At 38.3% G+C, this 13,033-nt stretch overlaps 2 protein-coding genes across 2 annotated transcripts; one reads left to right on the top strand and one right to left on the bottom strand.

Annotated features, from left to right (window-relative positions):
• Nucleotides 1-3: 3 nt before the first annotated feature.
• Mtr4 (exosome RNA helicase Mtr4) lies at nucleotides 4-7,712 on the top strand. Its single transcript, XM_043423735.1, has 7 exons — nucleotides 4-514; nucleotides 3,396-3,758; nucleotides 3,882-3,983; nucleotides 4,285-4,527; nucleotides 4,671-4,878; nucleotides 4,964-5,230; nucleotides 5,397-7,712. Exons 2-7 carry the CDS (start codon nucleotides 3,634-3,636, stop codon nucleotides 7,521-7,523), a joined length of 3,072 nt encoding a protein of 1,023 aa, XP_043279670.1. The 5' UTR covers nucleotides 4-514; nucleotides 3,396-3,633; the 3' UTR covers nucleotides 7,524-7,712.
• Nucleotides 7,618-12,954, bottom strand: casp (Fas associated factor casp). The gene is made up of 11 exons (XM_043423738.1): nucleotides 12,367-12,954; nucleotides 11,805-11,873; nucleotides 11,357-11,654; nucleotides 11,089-11,266; nucleotides 10,306-10,582; nucleotides 10,095-10,236; nucleotides 9,775-9,920; nucleotides 9,510-9,664; nucleotides 9,126-9,425; nucleotides 8,537-8,849; nucleotides 7,618-8,457 (listed from the first exon to the last, which is right to left on the bottom strand). The coding sequence occupies exons 1-11, from the start codon at nucleotides 12,403-12,405 to the stop codon at nucleotides 8,377-8,379; spliced, it is 1,998 nt and encodes a 665-aa protein (XP_043279673.1). The 5' UTR covers nucleotides 12,406-12,954; the 3' UTR covers nucleotides 7,618-8,376.
• Between the last annotated feature and the right edge of the window lie 79 nt (nucleotides 12,955-13,033).

Raw genomic sequence — 13,033 nt, 5'->3', positions numbered from 1 at the left:
GAACGCCCGAAAGAAACTGAAAGTCCCGTTTGGTTTGTCGTGTGGCTACAGGCCCGTGCGAGAGACCGACGCGAATATAAGCGCGCTATTCTCCCTTGCGACTCTCGCGAGTACGGGGGGCTCTTTGGTCGAGGCGTCGTGCAACATCGTGCAGTATGACACGCGTTGTAACCAAGGATTCTATCAGCACACTGTACATGGCTTTGTCATTTTTCATTGGTACGTATATACAAAGAACTCTCGTTAGATATGGAAACTGAGGTCGCATATCGATAAATTGATGTTACGGCGGCGAAATAAGTGAACATTAAGAAATCGAAAAAACGCCTCTACCCCCTCCAACCCTTTGGGCACTCCGGTGCTTCTGCATATGCTTCGGCGTCTAGTTTCACGTCCTTGTTGCTAATCGCATGGGTGTGTACGAAGTGTTTCACAATAAAAAATGTAAAAATACGATGTTAGTCTATAATTATTCACAGTTTAGAGTTAGAGGTTACATGAGTGGTCCTTTCTGGTGAGTAAACAAAACAATTTTTCTTCGAAAAAAAGACACCTTGTATTTATACACCTCAATGGAGGTTTTCTTTCGTTTTAATTCACTGGAAGAAATTCATGCGAATTACCGTGTAAAATATTTTTGTCGTACAATGTCAAGCGTCGTTCCCTTTCTATTCGCGGCATAAAACAGAAAAAATCTTGAAATATTGTTAACGAAAGTGCTCCAGATGCGCATTGTGCGGTACATGGTCGAAAGATAATATACAACAAAAGAACGAAACACGATTTTATTAGTTGACCGACTCATTCGTACAATGGAAATTATGTAAAATTCTTAGTGTTTTTCATGAAATTGCCATAAATACGAAATGGAATATTTCCACTCGTGAATTTCCGTCTATGCCTAATGTAAAATTGCTCAAGATAACCTATAAAAAAATGCATAAAAAGAGCGACGGTTTCTGCCGCCGTTCAAAGAAAAATTCGACGAATGCTAATAGTTCAGTAATTTTCCATGGAATATATTTTCTTTTAACGTATTACAAGTTTCAAAGGAAGTACAAGTGTAAAAAATCTGAAATTGACGAACCGAACATGTGTGCCCTTTAGAAAATTTCAACGATGACATTATGTACACTCCTATATAGTGACACCATGCAGCATACCATCGAGATTTTCTACTCCCGCCAAAAGTCAGCATGGAATTGAGAATGTAGAAACTCGTAGGAGCATTAAAATATGCAGGGAAAGAATGCATTTCATAATTAATGTTTCAGTCGATAACAGCCGTACTTTTTTCTTCTTCCTCGTATATATAGGTACGTTATAAAGTGGCAGACTATTAAAAAATTTACAATCGTCAAAAAATATACTTTATCACGAGTTTCTTTTTCGTTTTCATCATATTTGCCGGATAGTATTAATTCCAACCTTTGCCCGAAGGAGCTGGAATATCACATTACAAAAATATAAGTCAATATTGAACATAAAAAATATCTGGCAGTAGTGAAACGAACGATGCGAAGAGCGTCCAAATTTCCTTGAGTCTCTTTCGTCCTTGACGTTCTGCGTAGGATGCGGAATCATAACATCGGAATTCGCTCAGATGTTCGTTTCTTTTTTTTCTACATTTTTTTTATGCACACACCCGGATTCAATAGAATTCATGCAAATTATATTTCAAGGAAGAGGATTCTTTGCCTGACTGACGCGCTCTATCGACGTATGCATATTCGATCACGCCACTAGCTCTTTTTAGGCGTACGAAAAACGGTTATTTCCGAAAAGTGGGGGAAAGGTTGCTTGGCGGACGAAAAATAAAGCGCTCGTTCGTTGCGCATGCGCACTCGACATTAAATTGTCGAAATTGTATAAACTCGAGCGGAAAAGCCCCAAGGCAACGTTACAGTAGGAATAATTTGAAAAAAAAATGTATTTGTGTAACATCTAAGGTGTTTGGAAACAGAAACATATGATCGAGTACACAGGGCTCCTGCGACTACCGGCAGCCATCTCTCTCCTTCCCTCGCAGCAGCTTCGAAGCGTTGCGGATGTATTAGTCGTTAGTAAAAAAAACCCACGAGTCAAGTGAAAAGTGAAATCAACGAGGAAGAAGATGTTATAACAGAGAGAAGATTCTCGTAGACATGCCAGATGCCATTAGAGATCAACAGCCCTATAATTCTATGTATATATTCATAGACGTGTGTATATAAAATAAATCGACGATATACTTCGTGTGTTGAGTTACGTAATTTTTCCATAAATTTATAAATCATCCACAATTAACTTATAAACTATAATTACCAGTAAACCAGAAAAATGATGACCCAATAAAATAACTAGTCTCGAGCACTAGGCCCCGTGAGAAAATAATTGCGCCTCCGCGTGTGATTGCCCATTCGAAATACAGACTTGTTTTTTTCTCATTAAAATTCTCGTGCGCAAGATCGAATGAAAAAATCCAAGAGTATATTTTTTATTGTTATTTTTTTTTGTATTATCAAGTATTCCAAATCCCACGTAATATTCAACTTTATTTTCTGGATTTTTAATATACTCGATTTTCGGTGTGTACAGATGCGCTGTATATTGACGCTTTCCGAAAGACGTTTGTTACGGAGCTTCTTTGCACACTATTCTATATATGCGACCATAATATTCTTCACAATATCAAATAGATCTCTATGGATATACGAATGTTATTAAAGTAAAATTGCACTTTCGAGGATGTATTATACTCTTACAATTGAAGATAAAAAAAAAAGATAAAAGGTGCTCGTACTTTCCCACGAGAAAATTCTCGAGAACGACGCTGCACATCGAGGCACGCCGCGGTGCATTACACGTTTTTTCATTTCATTGCGTGCTCAAGCAACTCAATTATAACGTTTGGTGGAAAACGTGACTCTTTCAATAAATTGCGCGTGCGATCCCATCCAGGGACTTATTAAACTAATCTATAGGTCATTGTATAACAATCGCGTGTGCATGCTTATCTAACTATGTGACATTGACTGGTATGTACACGGTGCGGATACTTATAGATTCGTAATGAGCATTCAATGATGTCGGTGTGACAAGAATTCATCAGAATGTTGAACGCGTGTTATTGAAAAGAAAAAGAGAATAAAAAACAACATTAAAATGAGATCTGCTACGCACGGACATTTGCGACCGCGCGGTGGGTGTCATGGCCTCTTCGACATTCAAACATATCGAGGCCGTAACATAATTTTTACGAAACTAAAATGTTTTCATTATGTAGCACGAATACGGTGAATCACAAGGCTGCCGACCCACCTTGAACATCAGATTCCAAGATTTAACGATACCTTGCATAATAAATATCGTTTAAATGATATAATTGTACGTCCATACTCTGTTGATCATAATAGAGACCGAGAGTTGGGTTACTGATAGTCGGTAATACGAATACTGCTGCCACACATTTCACCGAGCTCAACATATAAAACGCTGTACGATCAAACAAAAAAAGTCAGAAAACTCAATCGGCCAAGTTCACGGAGGTTCTATGGAGCGGTCGAAATACGAAACCGAGTCGAGCGAGCGGTGTCCGAGGAATCTCCGGGTGCTCCGATTTAACACATCAACGACGCAAAGAATTTACTCAAAATGACTGATTTTGTTCAAGATTTGTTTGACGTTTTCGAGGAAACTAACGAAAATGTCGTGGAAATCATTCCGATGCCAGTTACCGACGATGGAACTAAACAAATTAGCAATCATCTCGTTGAAATGTAAGATAAATACACGCTTCGTTGCTAACCTAGAATACGCCGATTTTACAAATGTCCATTTTATCATTGAACATTTTCATTAGTACAAAAAATCACAACATCAGTTTATTTTATATTGAGCAGAAAACCTGAGAAAGGGGCTAATCCGAATCGTGAACCTGATCGTGATGATGAGGACTTTGACTGCAAACGGATGAAGGTGGAAAATATTCTACAAGACATCAAGTAAGTTGAATTTTCATTTTTTTTATTACTCACCCAGTCAGTTTGAAAAAGTTAAGGTTTCTTTTACTGATTTGCATAATGAACTGAATTTTTGATTTATCGATCGTTTAGCTATTGGCATTTTGGTCAACACAAATTTTTGATCTACTTTTGGAGGCCTTTTACGTTGTGAATTATACTTCTGGGACTAGAAAAACAAAGATTAATTCACTAAGATCGTTGAAAATTGTTATTAATAATCCATAAATATTCTTGAAACTTCAATTTCATATGAATTTTGACACACTGAATTTGGAAACAGTTTAGATGAATTGGCGTCACGAATAAAAATACACACGATAGAGACTATCGAGTCCTGCACACACGAAGTAGCTGTTCCACCTGACCATGAATATGTACCATTGGAAACCAAAACCACCAAGCCAGCTAAGGAGTATAAATTTATTCTGGATCCGTTCCAGAAAGAAGCAATCCTGTGTATCGAAAATAATCAATCAGTTCTCGTGTCCGCTCACACGTCGGCAGGAAAAACAGTTGTCGCTGAGTAAGTTATAAATCATCAGTTTTTTTTCTCAAACTTTTTGAAGCTCTCGTGGAAATTTCTAAATGAAAAAAAATCAAATTCTTCATGAAAATCTTAATAAAAAAAGTTTTGGATTGAGTTTATATGTGAATGATTATTTATAGATACGCTATTGCCTGCTCCTTGAGAGACAAACAACGAGTTATTTATACAACACCCATAAAAGCTCTGAGTAATCAGAAATACAGAGAATTTTATGAAGAGTTTAAAGATGTTGGTTTGATAACTGGAGACGTCACGATCAATCCAACCGCGAGTATTCTCATAATGACCACAGAAATTCTGAGAAACATGTTGTATCGAGGATCCGAGGTAAAAATTTGGGCCCGGGTTGTGAAAAATTGATATCAAACCAAACTTTTTCATAAAAATGTAATTTTTACCTCTTTCTTCCAAGGTCATGAGAGAAGTCGGTTGGGTAATATTCGATGAAATTCATTACATGAGAGACAAGGAAAGAGGAGTCGTGTGGGAGGAAACGTTGATACTTTTGCCTGATAACGTTCACTACGTTTTTCTATCTGCCACAATTCCAAATGCAAGACAATTTGCCGAATGGGTTGCTCATCTCCACCATCAACCTTGTCACGTCGTTTATACAGATTACAGACCAACTCCCCTGCAGCATTACATTTTTCCAGCCGGAGGAGACGGCATCCATTTGGTAATAATCGCAATTTTTTTGGCATCAGATCATTTTATATTTTTTATTCCTTTTCTTGATATTAGACTGCATAAAATTTGTTGAAAATTTTTTACAATTCGTTATTTGGTGTAACGTCTGGGGCTGAAAAAATATTAATAAAAGTTTTTTCCATTCCATTCATCAGGTCGTGAATGAAGAGGGTCAATTCAAAGAGGACAATTTCAACAGAGCGATGGCGTGTCTTCAGGGCGAGGGAGCAAAGGGTGACCAGAAAGGTCGTAAGGGTGGAGTTCGTGGTGGAGGTGCGGCACAATCCAATATTTTCAAGATGGTTAAAATGATAATGGAGCGTAATTTCGCGCCAGTGATAATATTCAGTTTTTCAAAGAAAGACTGTGAGCTTTACGCTATGCAGCTGTCGCAACTGGACCTCAACACGATACAAGAGAAACAATTAGTGGACGAAGTTTTCAACAATGCGATGGACGTGCTGAGCGACGACGACAGAAAATTGCCGCAGGTTGAAAATGTGTTACCACTTTTGAGACGAGGCATAGGCATCCATCACGGTGGATTGCTGCCAATATTAAAGGAAACCGTGGAGATTCTTTTCGGCGAAGGTTTAATAAAAGCTCTTTTCGCCACCGAAACTTTCGCCATGGGTTTGAACATGCCAGCGAGAACGGTTTTGTTCACGACTGTGCGTAAATTCGATGGTAAAGATTTCCGATGGATCACGTCCGGCGAATACATACAAATGTCCGGCCGTGCTGGACGGCGAGGTCTCGACGAAAAAGGAATCGTTATCATGATGATCGATGAACAAGTTAATCCAGCCGTTGGCAAAGACATCGTTCAGGGTAAACCGGATCCTATAAATTCCGCTTTCCATCTAACCTACAACATGGTTCTGAATCTTCTTCGAGTCGAAGAGATTAATCCGGAATATATGCTCGAAAGAAGTTTCTACCAATTTCAGAATCAAGCGAGCATTCCGGAATTATACAACAGAGTGAAAGAGCTCGAAGCAGCGTACAACGAGGTCGAGGTCGACAAAATCGACTCAATCTCTTCGTATCACGACATTAGAGAACAGCTGGAACGTCTGGGTACCGACTTCCGTATATATCTCACGAAACCGGAGTACCTTCTACCGTTTTTGCAACCTGGCAGAATGGTTAAAATACAAAATGAAAAAGCCGACTTCGACTGGGGCATAATAGTTAATTTCAAAAAGAAAACACCGAGGAATCCGGAAAAAGAAAAAACTGTAATCGTGATCGATGTGCTGTTGCACATTTCAAAGATGTCAAAAGAAAATGCTCCGATGCCTTGTGCCCCGAATGAAGAGGGAGAAATCGAGGTCGTTCCAGTGTTAAGTACTCTCGTAACGCAAATAAGCTCTTTACGACTCTATTACCCGAAAGATCTTCGACCAGCTGACAACAGGAAGAGCGTATTGAAAACAATCCAAGAAGTCAAGAGACGCTTCCCGGACGGTCCACCGTTGTTGAATCCTATAACTGACATGAGAATCGAAGATTCCAGTTTCAAAAAGATTGTCAAGAAAATCGAAATGCTCGAGGAGAAATTGTACGCTCATCCGTTGCACAAAAATCCAAAACTCAACGAGCTCTACGACAAGTTTATGAAACGCGAGGAGCTCGGGGAAAATTTGAAGAATGCTAAGGACGAGCTCAAACGTGCCAAATCGGTGTTGCAAATGGATGAGCTTAAATCTCGCAAAAGAGTTCTCCGGAGAATGGCTTATTGTACCGCTGCCGATGTGATTGAGCTCAAGGGTCGCGTTGCTTGTGAATTGAACGGCGCCGATGAGCTCCTTCTCACGGAAATGATATTCAATGGACTTTTCAATGCCCTCAGCGTTCCACAAATGGCAGCACTACTCAGCTGCTTCGTTTGCGACGAGAAATCCAACGAAATGCCCAAAGCCACCAACGAGTTGAGCGGACCTCTTCGGCAAATGCAAGATTTAGCCCGAAGAATAGCCAAAGTTTCAACCGAAGCGAATCTCGAACTTGACGAAAGCGCTTACGTCGAAAGATTCAAACCATTCCTTATGGACGTCGTTTATGCCTGGTGCAAGGGCGCAAGTTTCTTACAAATCTGTAAAATGACCGACATTTTCGAAGGCTCCATCATACGGACGATGCGACGCCTCGAAGAAATCCTCAGACAACTTAGCCAAGCGGCTAAAAACATCGGCAACACCGATCTTGAAAATAAATTCAGTGACGCCATTAAATTACTAAAGCGCGACATTGTTTTCGCAGCATCTCTTTATTTGTAAATAATCGTTATTTTTTCTTTTTTGATTCTATCTTCGAACCGAGGTCCAATCGGAGAATAGAATCACTGAATTATCGAGTCTTTGAAAATGAATGTTTAAGACTTCATCAATAATTTTATTATTCATATTGTATAACAGAAAATCATTTGCGAAATATAAATGTCCAAAGTTTATCTTTTACACACTTAAGAGATTTATCGAAAGTCATTTATTTTCATCATTCCATATAGTTTATAATTGTATTTTGGAAATTTGGCTTTCGTAATTTATCACTCGAGCAATGCCAATCTCCGAAAGCAACATGCGGCAATCAGTGACTTCCTAATTAATTTACAAAAATTCTTTATAGCACAAAGTGCATGAATAATAAAATGAAAATTAATTTTTCTACGTAGCGATAAATTGTCATATTAACATTACGCACAAAGACCTAACTTTTCGTATTTATTTTGAAAAATTTCACACTCACATGCACGTTTCCGATGGGCGTCCACCGGTGGCATTTATTTTTGCACTTTTCGTTTATATCTCTTCTTTTCAAACTCAATTTTCAGTATTCTGTTTCATGCTTATCTTTCTCGTACAAAATAGAAACTGCAGACTTCGGTACGCATACACGCTCGTTTTGGAACAAAAAAAAGTGTGCAGCGGTACAAATTGTGTTGCATAAGTTTAAACGGGGCGGGGAAGAAGAACTCACTTCAACTGTTGACTACCACGAGAAAATTATTAAATAAATACAACATTAAGAATATCGCGACGCTCTTAGTTCTTACACTTCGAAAAATTTAAATACATTGATTTTTTTTTTCATTCATCATATTTTCTTTTATCATTCTCTCATTATTTTTTTTTATCGCTGTTCAAGAATCACCGTTTCTTGTGGGCAGAATTTCAATTCTGCCAAAGTGAGTTTCGTATCCATGGACGTGAGCTGGAAAAAAGTCAAATAAGAGGAATAATCGATCCGTTGAAGGAAAAAATTTCAATTTTTTTGTTTTTCATTTACTTACATCCCTTCGAGGCCAACTAGACAAAACTTTATACTCTTCGGTCGGATATCCTTGAACGATGAGGAAATTAAGGAGCGTCTGCAACGGCGTATCAGCGTGAAACCTGCGCTCTAAAAATTTTCCAGCTGTAAGACGAACTTTCACTTTGAGAATACCATCCCCGACACCCAATTCGGGCTCCGGTGGTAGACTCGATTCTACAGCCAATCTGTGAGCTTCCTTTCGCGCTTCTTCTGCCAGTCTTTGACTTTCCGCCTCTTCTTTTTTCTGCTTCTCCATCTGTTCGTTCATCTGCTTCGCTTCTTCTTTTGCTCTAAAACACGAAGTAGTACAAAACTTTTCTCAGTATTTTTTCTTTTTTAAAAATCTATTTTTGTGACCACAGCAACTTAGCCTGCTCATAATTCATGGAGGTCTAGCTATATTCAAGTATACTTTTTTTTTTTTTTTAATAATAAAGGAATTTATGAAGAAACGTTTGATGCAGTCAGATTTAAGTCTTCAGAGTGTCTGATTCCTGACAGCAACCTAAGCGTGAAATCCAAAAAAAATGGTTGTGTAAAAATGTGATTGAATATTGTAAAAATACCTATCAGCTGCCAAACTCTCCTGATATGCTCTGTCTTGTTCCTGTTTGACGCGTTCCCGTGCTTGTCTTTCCTCCTCGACGCCAATATCAGCGCGTCTTTGATCTTGAAAGACGTCGACTGCCTGAATCAAGTTCGTCAAGAGTTCGTTAACTCCGACATTGCCATGTACAATAGTGAAGATTTCCGTGATGGATCTTGATCTCATGATAATCATGAGAACTGGAAGTGTATCGACGTCGATATTCTGTATCGCGGCTGCGCCCACCATTCCCAGTGCTTGACTCGCCGACGATAAGAATCTACAACGAGAAAGTATTGGATGCAGGAAAGACAACGAATTAACGTAAATATAAATCAACGATATAAGCGAAGAAGAAATTCACTTTGCTTTGTTGCTCTCGTACGTCACATCCCATCCCCAAACGACAAAATTTGCTGAGAGCAATTGCAGTACGGTCTCAAAACCCAGCAGCTGGGTGCAAAACACATTTGCCAAGACACTATTGTCGTGATGAAGATAAACCGCTAATAATTTTCTCTGGAAACAATATTCAATAAATAATCATCTGCTCATAACTCAACTCCTTTGTTGAAGATGAGGTTTTAATATGAGGTGAATTCAATAATTCACAAATCTTTTCATTTTACCTCTTTTGCAGGCTTCAGACACGATTCTTTTATCGCTTCTTCGAAGGTACCTGTGAAAAAGTCTGGATGGGCACGACCATAACGTTTTTCGAATTGTTCGGCAAAGTGCAATGTTCCCATGGTCTCGTCCTCGACGTGCTCAGGCACTGTGGAAAATGTGAAGACATTATTTTATAAATTTAGGGAATTCCTCACAGCGAAGGTGACGAATTCATCAACTTTTCATTTCGATCGGTTAATTATTTTTATAATTCATTTTCCTCAATTGACTGGAGGGACATTTTTTGAAAATCTTCTATTCGAGAAAAAACCAAACGTACTGAGACGTTGAATCTTGGTTGACCGTATATTATCTATAAACATGTCGTCTTCGATGATAAAGGATTCAGGAGCATCTTCAAATTCTTCAACGTCTTCTGGTCCATCGGCCGAACTATCGCTATCCACAAGATCGACGACGTCCTGTAAATTTAATGAATTACGAAAATATTTTGCATCTGTACGGTCCAAAAAATTCTAGCGGGAATATACTTTTTTATTTTCTTTTATCGGAAGTTCGCTGACGGATAACTCGTGTTCCGGATACGAGATCCCGCTCTGGGCCAGCGTGATTTTGTCATCCTTTATCGTGCTCGGCCAACCGTTCCACTGCTGCTTTCTCACCGGCACGTCGATCAACGAATATACGTTTGTCTTGACGTCAAGAATCGTGTGAGTACCAGGAAATTTCAGTCGATACGTCTTGTTGGATATATCATCGCGAACGTTGAGAGTGTAAGTTTGTGTAAGTCGGTCGGACAGGCTAACGCTAAAAACAGATTATAAACACAACAGTGCAGTTCATTAGAGGCAATAAAAATAATTATGAATAATATGAAAATGATACAGTTCGAAACATATGTACGTTCATACATTTTTGGAAATTTCCTAAACAAGATCGAATGCGATAGACTGTTTGAGAAAACTCTAGATTATATTACAAGAGTTAAAAAATTAAGTTTCTCTAGCGCCTCTTAAGGAAGAAAAACTAATTAAGAAAAAGTCTTAGATCATTCTAGAATTTTTCAGAAAAACGCGAGTTTATATGAAAATGGAATATGAAGAAAAAGGATTTTTCTATACTTTTCAAATATAAACGAAATGTCTAACAATTACGAAATCTTTGTGATCCATTCGGATAGTAAAAAAACATTGGAAACGTTTTACACAAATTGAAAAACAGAATCTTTAAGCAGATCAATTCATCGGGGAAATAGATTGGACACTGGCCGAGTGTTTTAAATTAGTAATTTTTTGTCTTGCAGACAAACTTACTGATCCGAGCTTGAATCCCCTGGCTCTGTAGACTGGGTCATATAGAGAGTTATTTCTTTTGGCAGTTCAAGAGTGTGCAATGGTGTTGAATTGCTCGGAGGATCTTTCTTCCAACCGTGCAATTGTTGTTGACAAGGCCCGACGTTTGTTTCGTCATATATCGCATGTTTCAAGTCCCCTATGGGTGGAAATCGAAAAATACCAGTCTCAAAACTAGTTCAATAGAGAAATAATATCTGGCGGACACCTTGTTGGTGTAAATTCTTACCAACTGTGCTAGACTCGGGAAGTTTGATCATAAAGGAACGATTTGCGTGATGAATGTGAAATTCGAGCTGTCTGGTGCTCGTTTGAGCGCTATTCCTTGCTCTGCTAGTGCCAGGTTTCACATTCTCCGTATTATCCGCCCGTGGAGTCAAAATATTTTTCGGAGCATGAGCAACTTCGGAGGAGGATGAAAAAGTTATGACCGGCACTCCTTGAACAACCTCCATCATTTCAATGTCCGGACTCATTTCCGACGGTAATTGCTGTGTATCATGGTGCATTACTCTGTTTACGGCTGCCTGAAATATGCATTGAAATTGATTGTTAAATTTAATAATTGAAAATCATTATTTGAAGAAAAAGAATTATCATTGCGATTGGAAAATATCTGGATGTTTCAAAAGTTTTACTGAAATTCCCTTAAAGTACAAATGACTGTAGAAAATTACCAATAAATCCCAGTTTGTATTTTCAAGATGTAGAATCGCTTCGCCAACATCATCGATTCCTGTGCAGGCCTGAAATTGATCTAATCTTAATTAGCGAGTTGAAAAATGACAGATAAAAGATAAAGATGAATATTAAAAGTTTCAACGGAAATGGATTAAAAATTCCTTTGTTGTATGTGTCAAAAAATTTGTTTGCAAATATATTTCAAAGTATACTCAATTTTTTTTATATACCTGTAATAAACGAACGATAAATTCATGCAAATTTGAAAAAAATTACATAAAATAAAATTTTTGTACACGTTTCTTTATTTTTTTACACATAAAATTGATAGCTGCATTGATAACTGTATTTTTAACGACAATAAGATCGCTCAGATGAACGATAAATAGTGAAAAAAGTTGATTTTGGAAATTCACTGAAAATCATGATAATAGGTATAAAGTTTCAACAATTGTCAATGTCATGGCACAAAGGAGCTTCTATAACCTCAACAACGAAACATGGTTAAAACACAATGATATTAACTCTTGCTTCGCTTCCTTCCCATATAAACGTTACCTGAAAGTCAGCGAGTATAACTTCTCGATTCCCAGCCATCTTCTTCGAAGAGTGAATTTAAATAACACACGAAAAACAATCGTCGCTCGAAGTTTCAGCGTAAATTTTTTTTCTGGACAGAAAATATATCGGAGTGTAATATAAGTTTGATTGCTTTTTTTTGTTTTGCTGTTTCTCGCTACGACACGAGAGACGAAGCGCGTTCAACAGTGCAAGGTGCGAGGCATCGACGTCGTATACAACATTATATACACATTCACATTGGTACGCGCGATACGTGAACAAAAGTTGCCAGGCTGGTGTGTAGGGGGGTCGCCAAGTATTGTGTTTATAGAGAGTGAGAGAGATAAAGAAAAGAGGGAGATGAACAGACAAAGAGAGAGAGAGAGAGAGAAAGAACGCAAGGATAGTCGAGCTTGGTCGAGCCGTCAGAACTTATGAAAATTTGATTTCAATGCAGTGAATGAGCAGCTACGAGGGCTCGTTAATTCGCGCGTCTATCGTCACATCACGTGAACCTAACACGGAACACGGATTCTCGTGATTTGCTATATACGAAAAAACAACACAGTAAACCGCGAACCGTTGCTTTTGGAGGTTCGATAAATCTATATACATATATTGCTACCTCATCACCGTGGATAGAACATTAGCCATAAAGATTGCC

The sequence above is a fragment of the Venturia canescens genome, chromosome 7 (genome assembly GCF_019457755.1).
Source record: "Venturia canescens isolate UGA chromosome 7, ASM1945775v1, whole genome shotgun sequence".
In the NCBI taxonomy this organism is placed as follows: Eukaryota; Metazoa; Arthropoda; class Insecta; order Hymenoptera; family Ichneumonidae; genus Venturia; species Venturia canescens.
Note: the sequence above shows the minus strand (reverse complement) of the source record. Positions and strands in the feature narration are given on the sequence as shown.

Excerpts from the sequence above, each read along its gene's own strand:
- casp (XM_043423738.1), bottom strand. The coding sequence starts at position 12,405 with ATGGCTGGGAATCGAGAAGTTATACTCGCTGACTTTCAG. Across the intron at positions 11,874-12,366 it reads TTATACTCGCTGACTTTCAG|GCCTGCACAGGAATCGATGA; the intron begins GTAACGTTTATA and ends GATCAATTTCAG. Across the intron at positions 8,458-8,536 it reads CTAGTTGGCCTCGAAGGGAT|CTCACGTCCATGGATACGAA; the intron begins GTAAGTAAATGA and ends ACTTTTTTCCAG.
- Mtr4 (XM_043423735.1), top strand. The coding sequence starts at position 3,634 with ATGACTGATTTTGTTCAAGATTTGTTTGACGTTTTCGAGGAAACTAAC. Across the intron at positions 3,759-3,881 it reads AGCAATCATCTCGTTGAAAT|AAAACCTGAGAAAGGGGCTA; the intron begins GTAAGATAAATA and ends TATATTGAGCAG. Across the intron at positions 4,528-4,670 it reads GGAAAAACAGTTGTCGCTGA|ATACGCTATTGCCTGCTCCT; the intron begins GTAAGTTATAAA and ends GATTATTTATAG.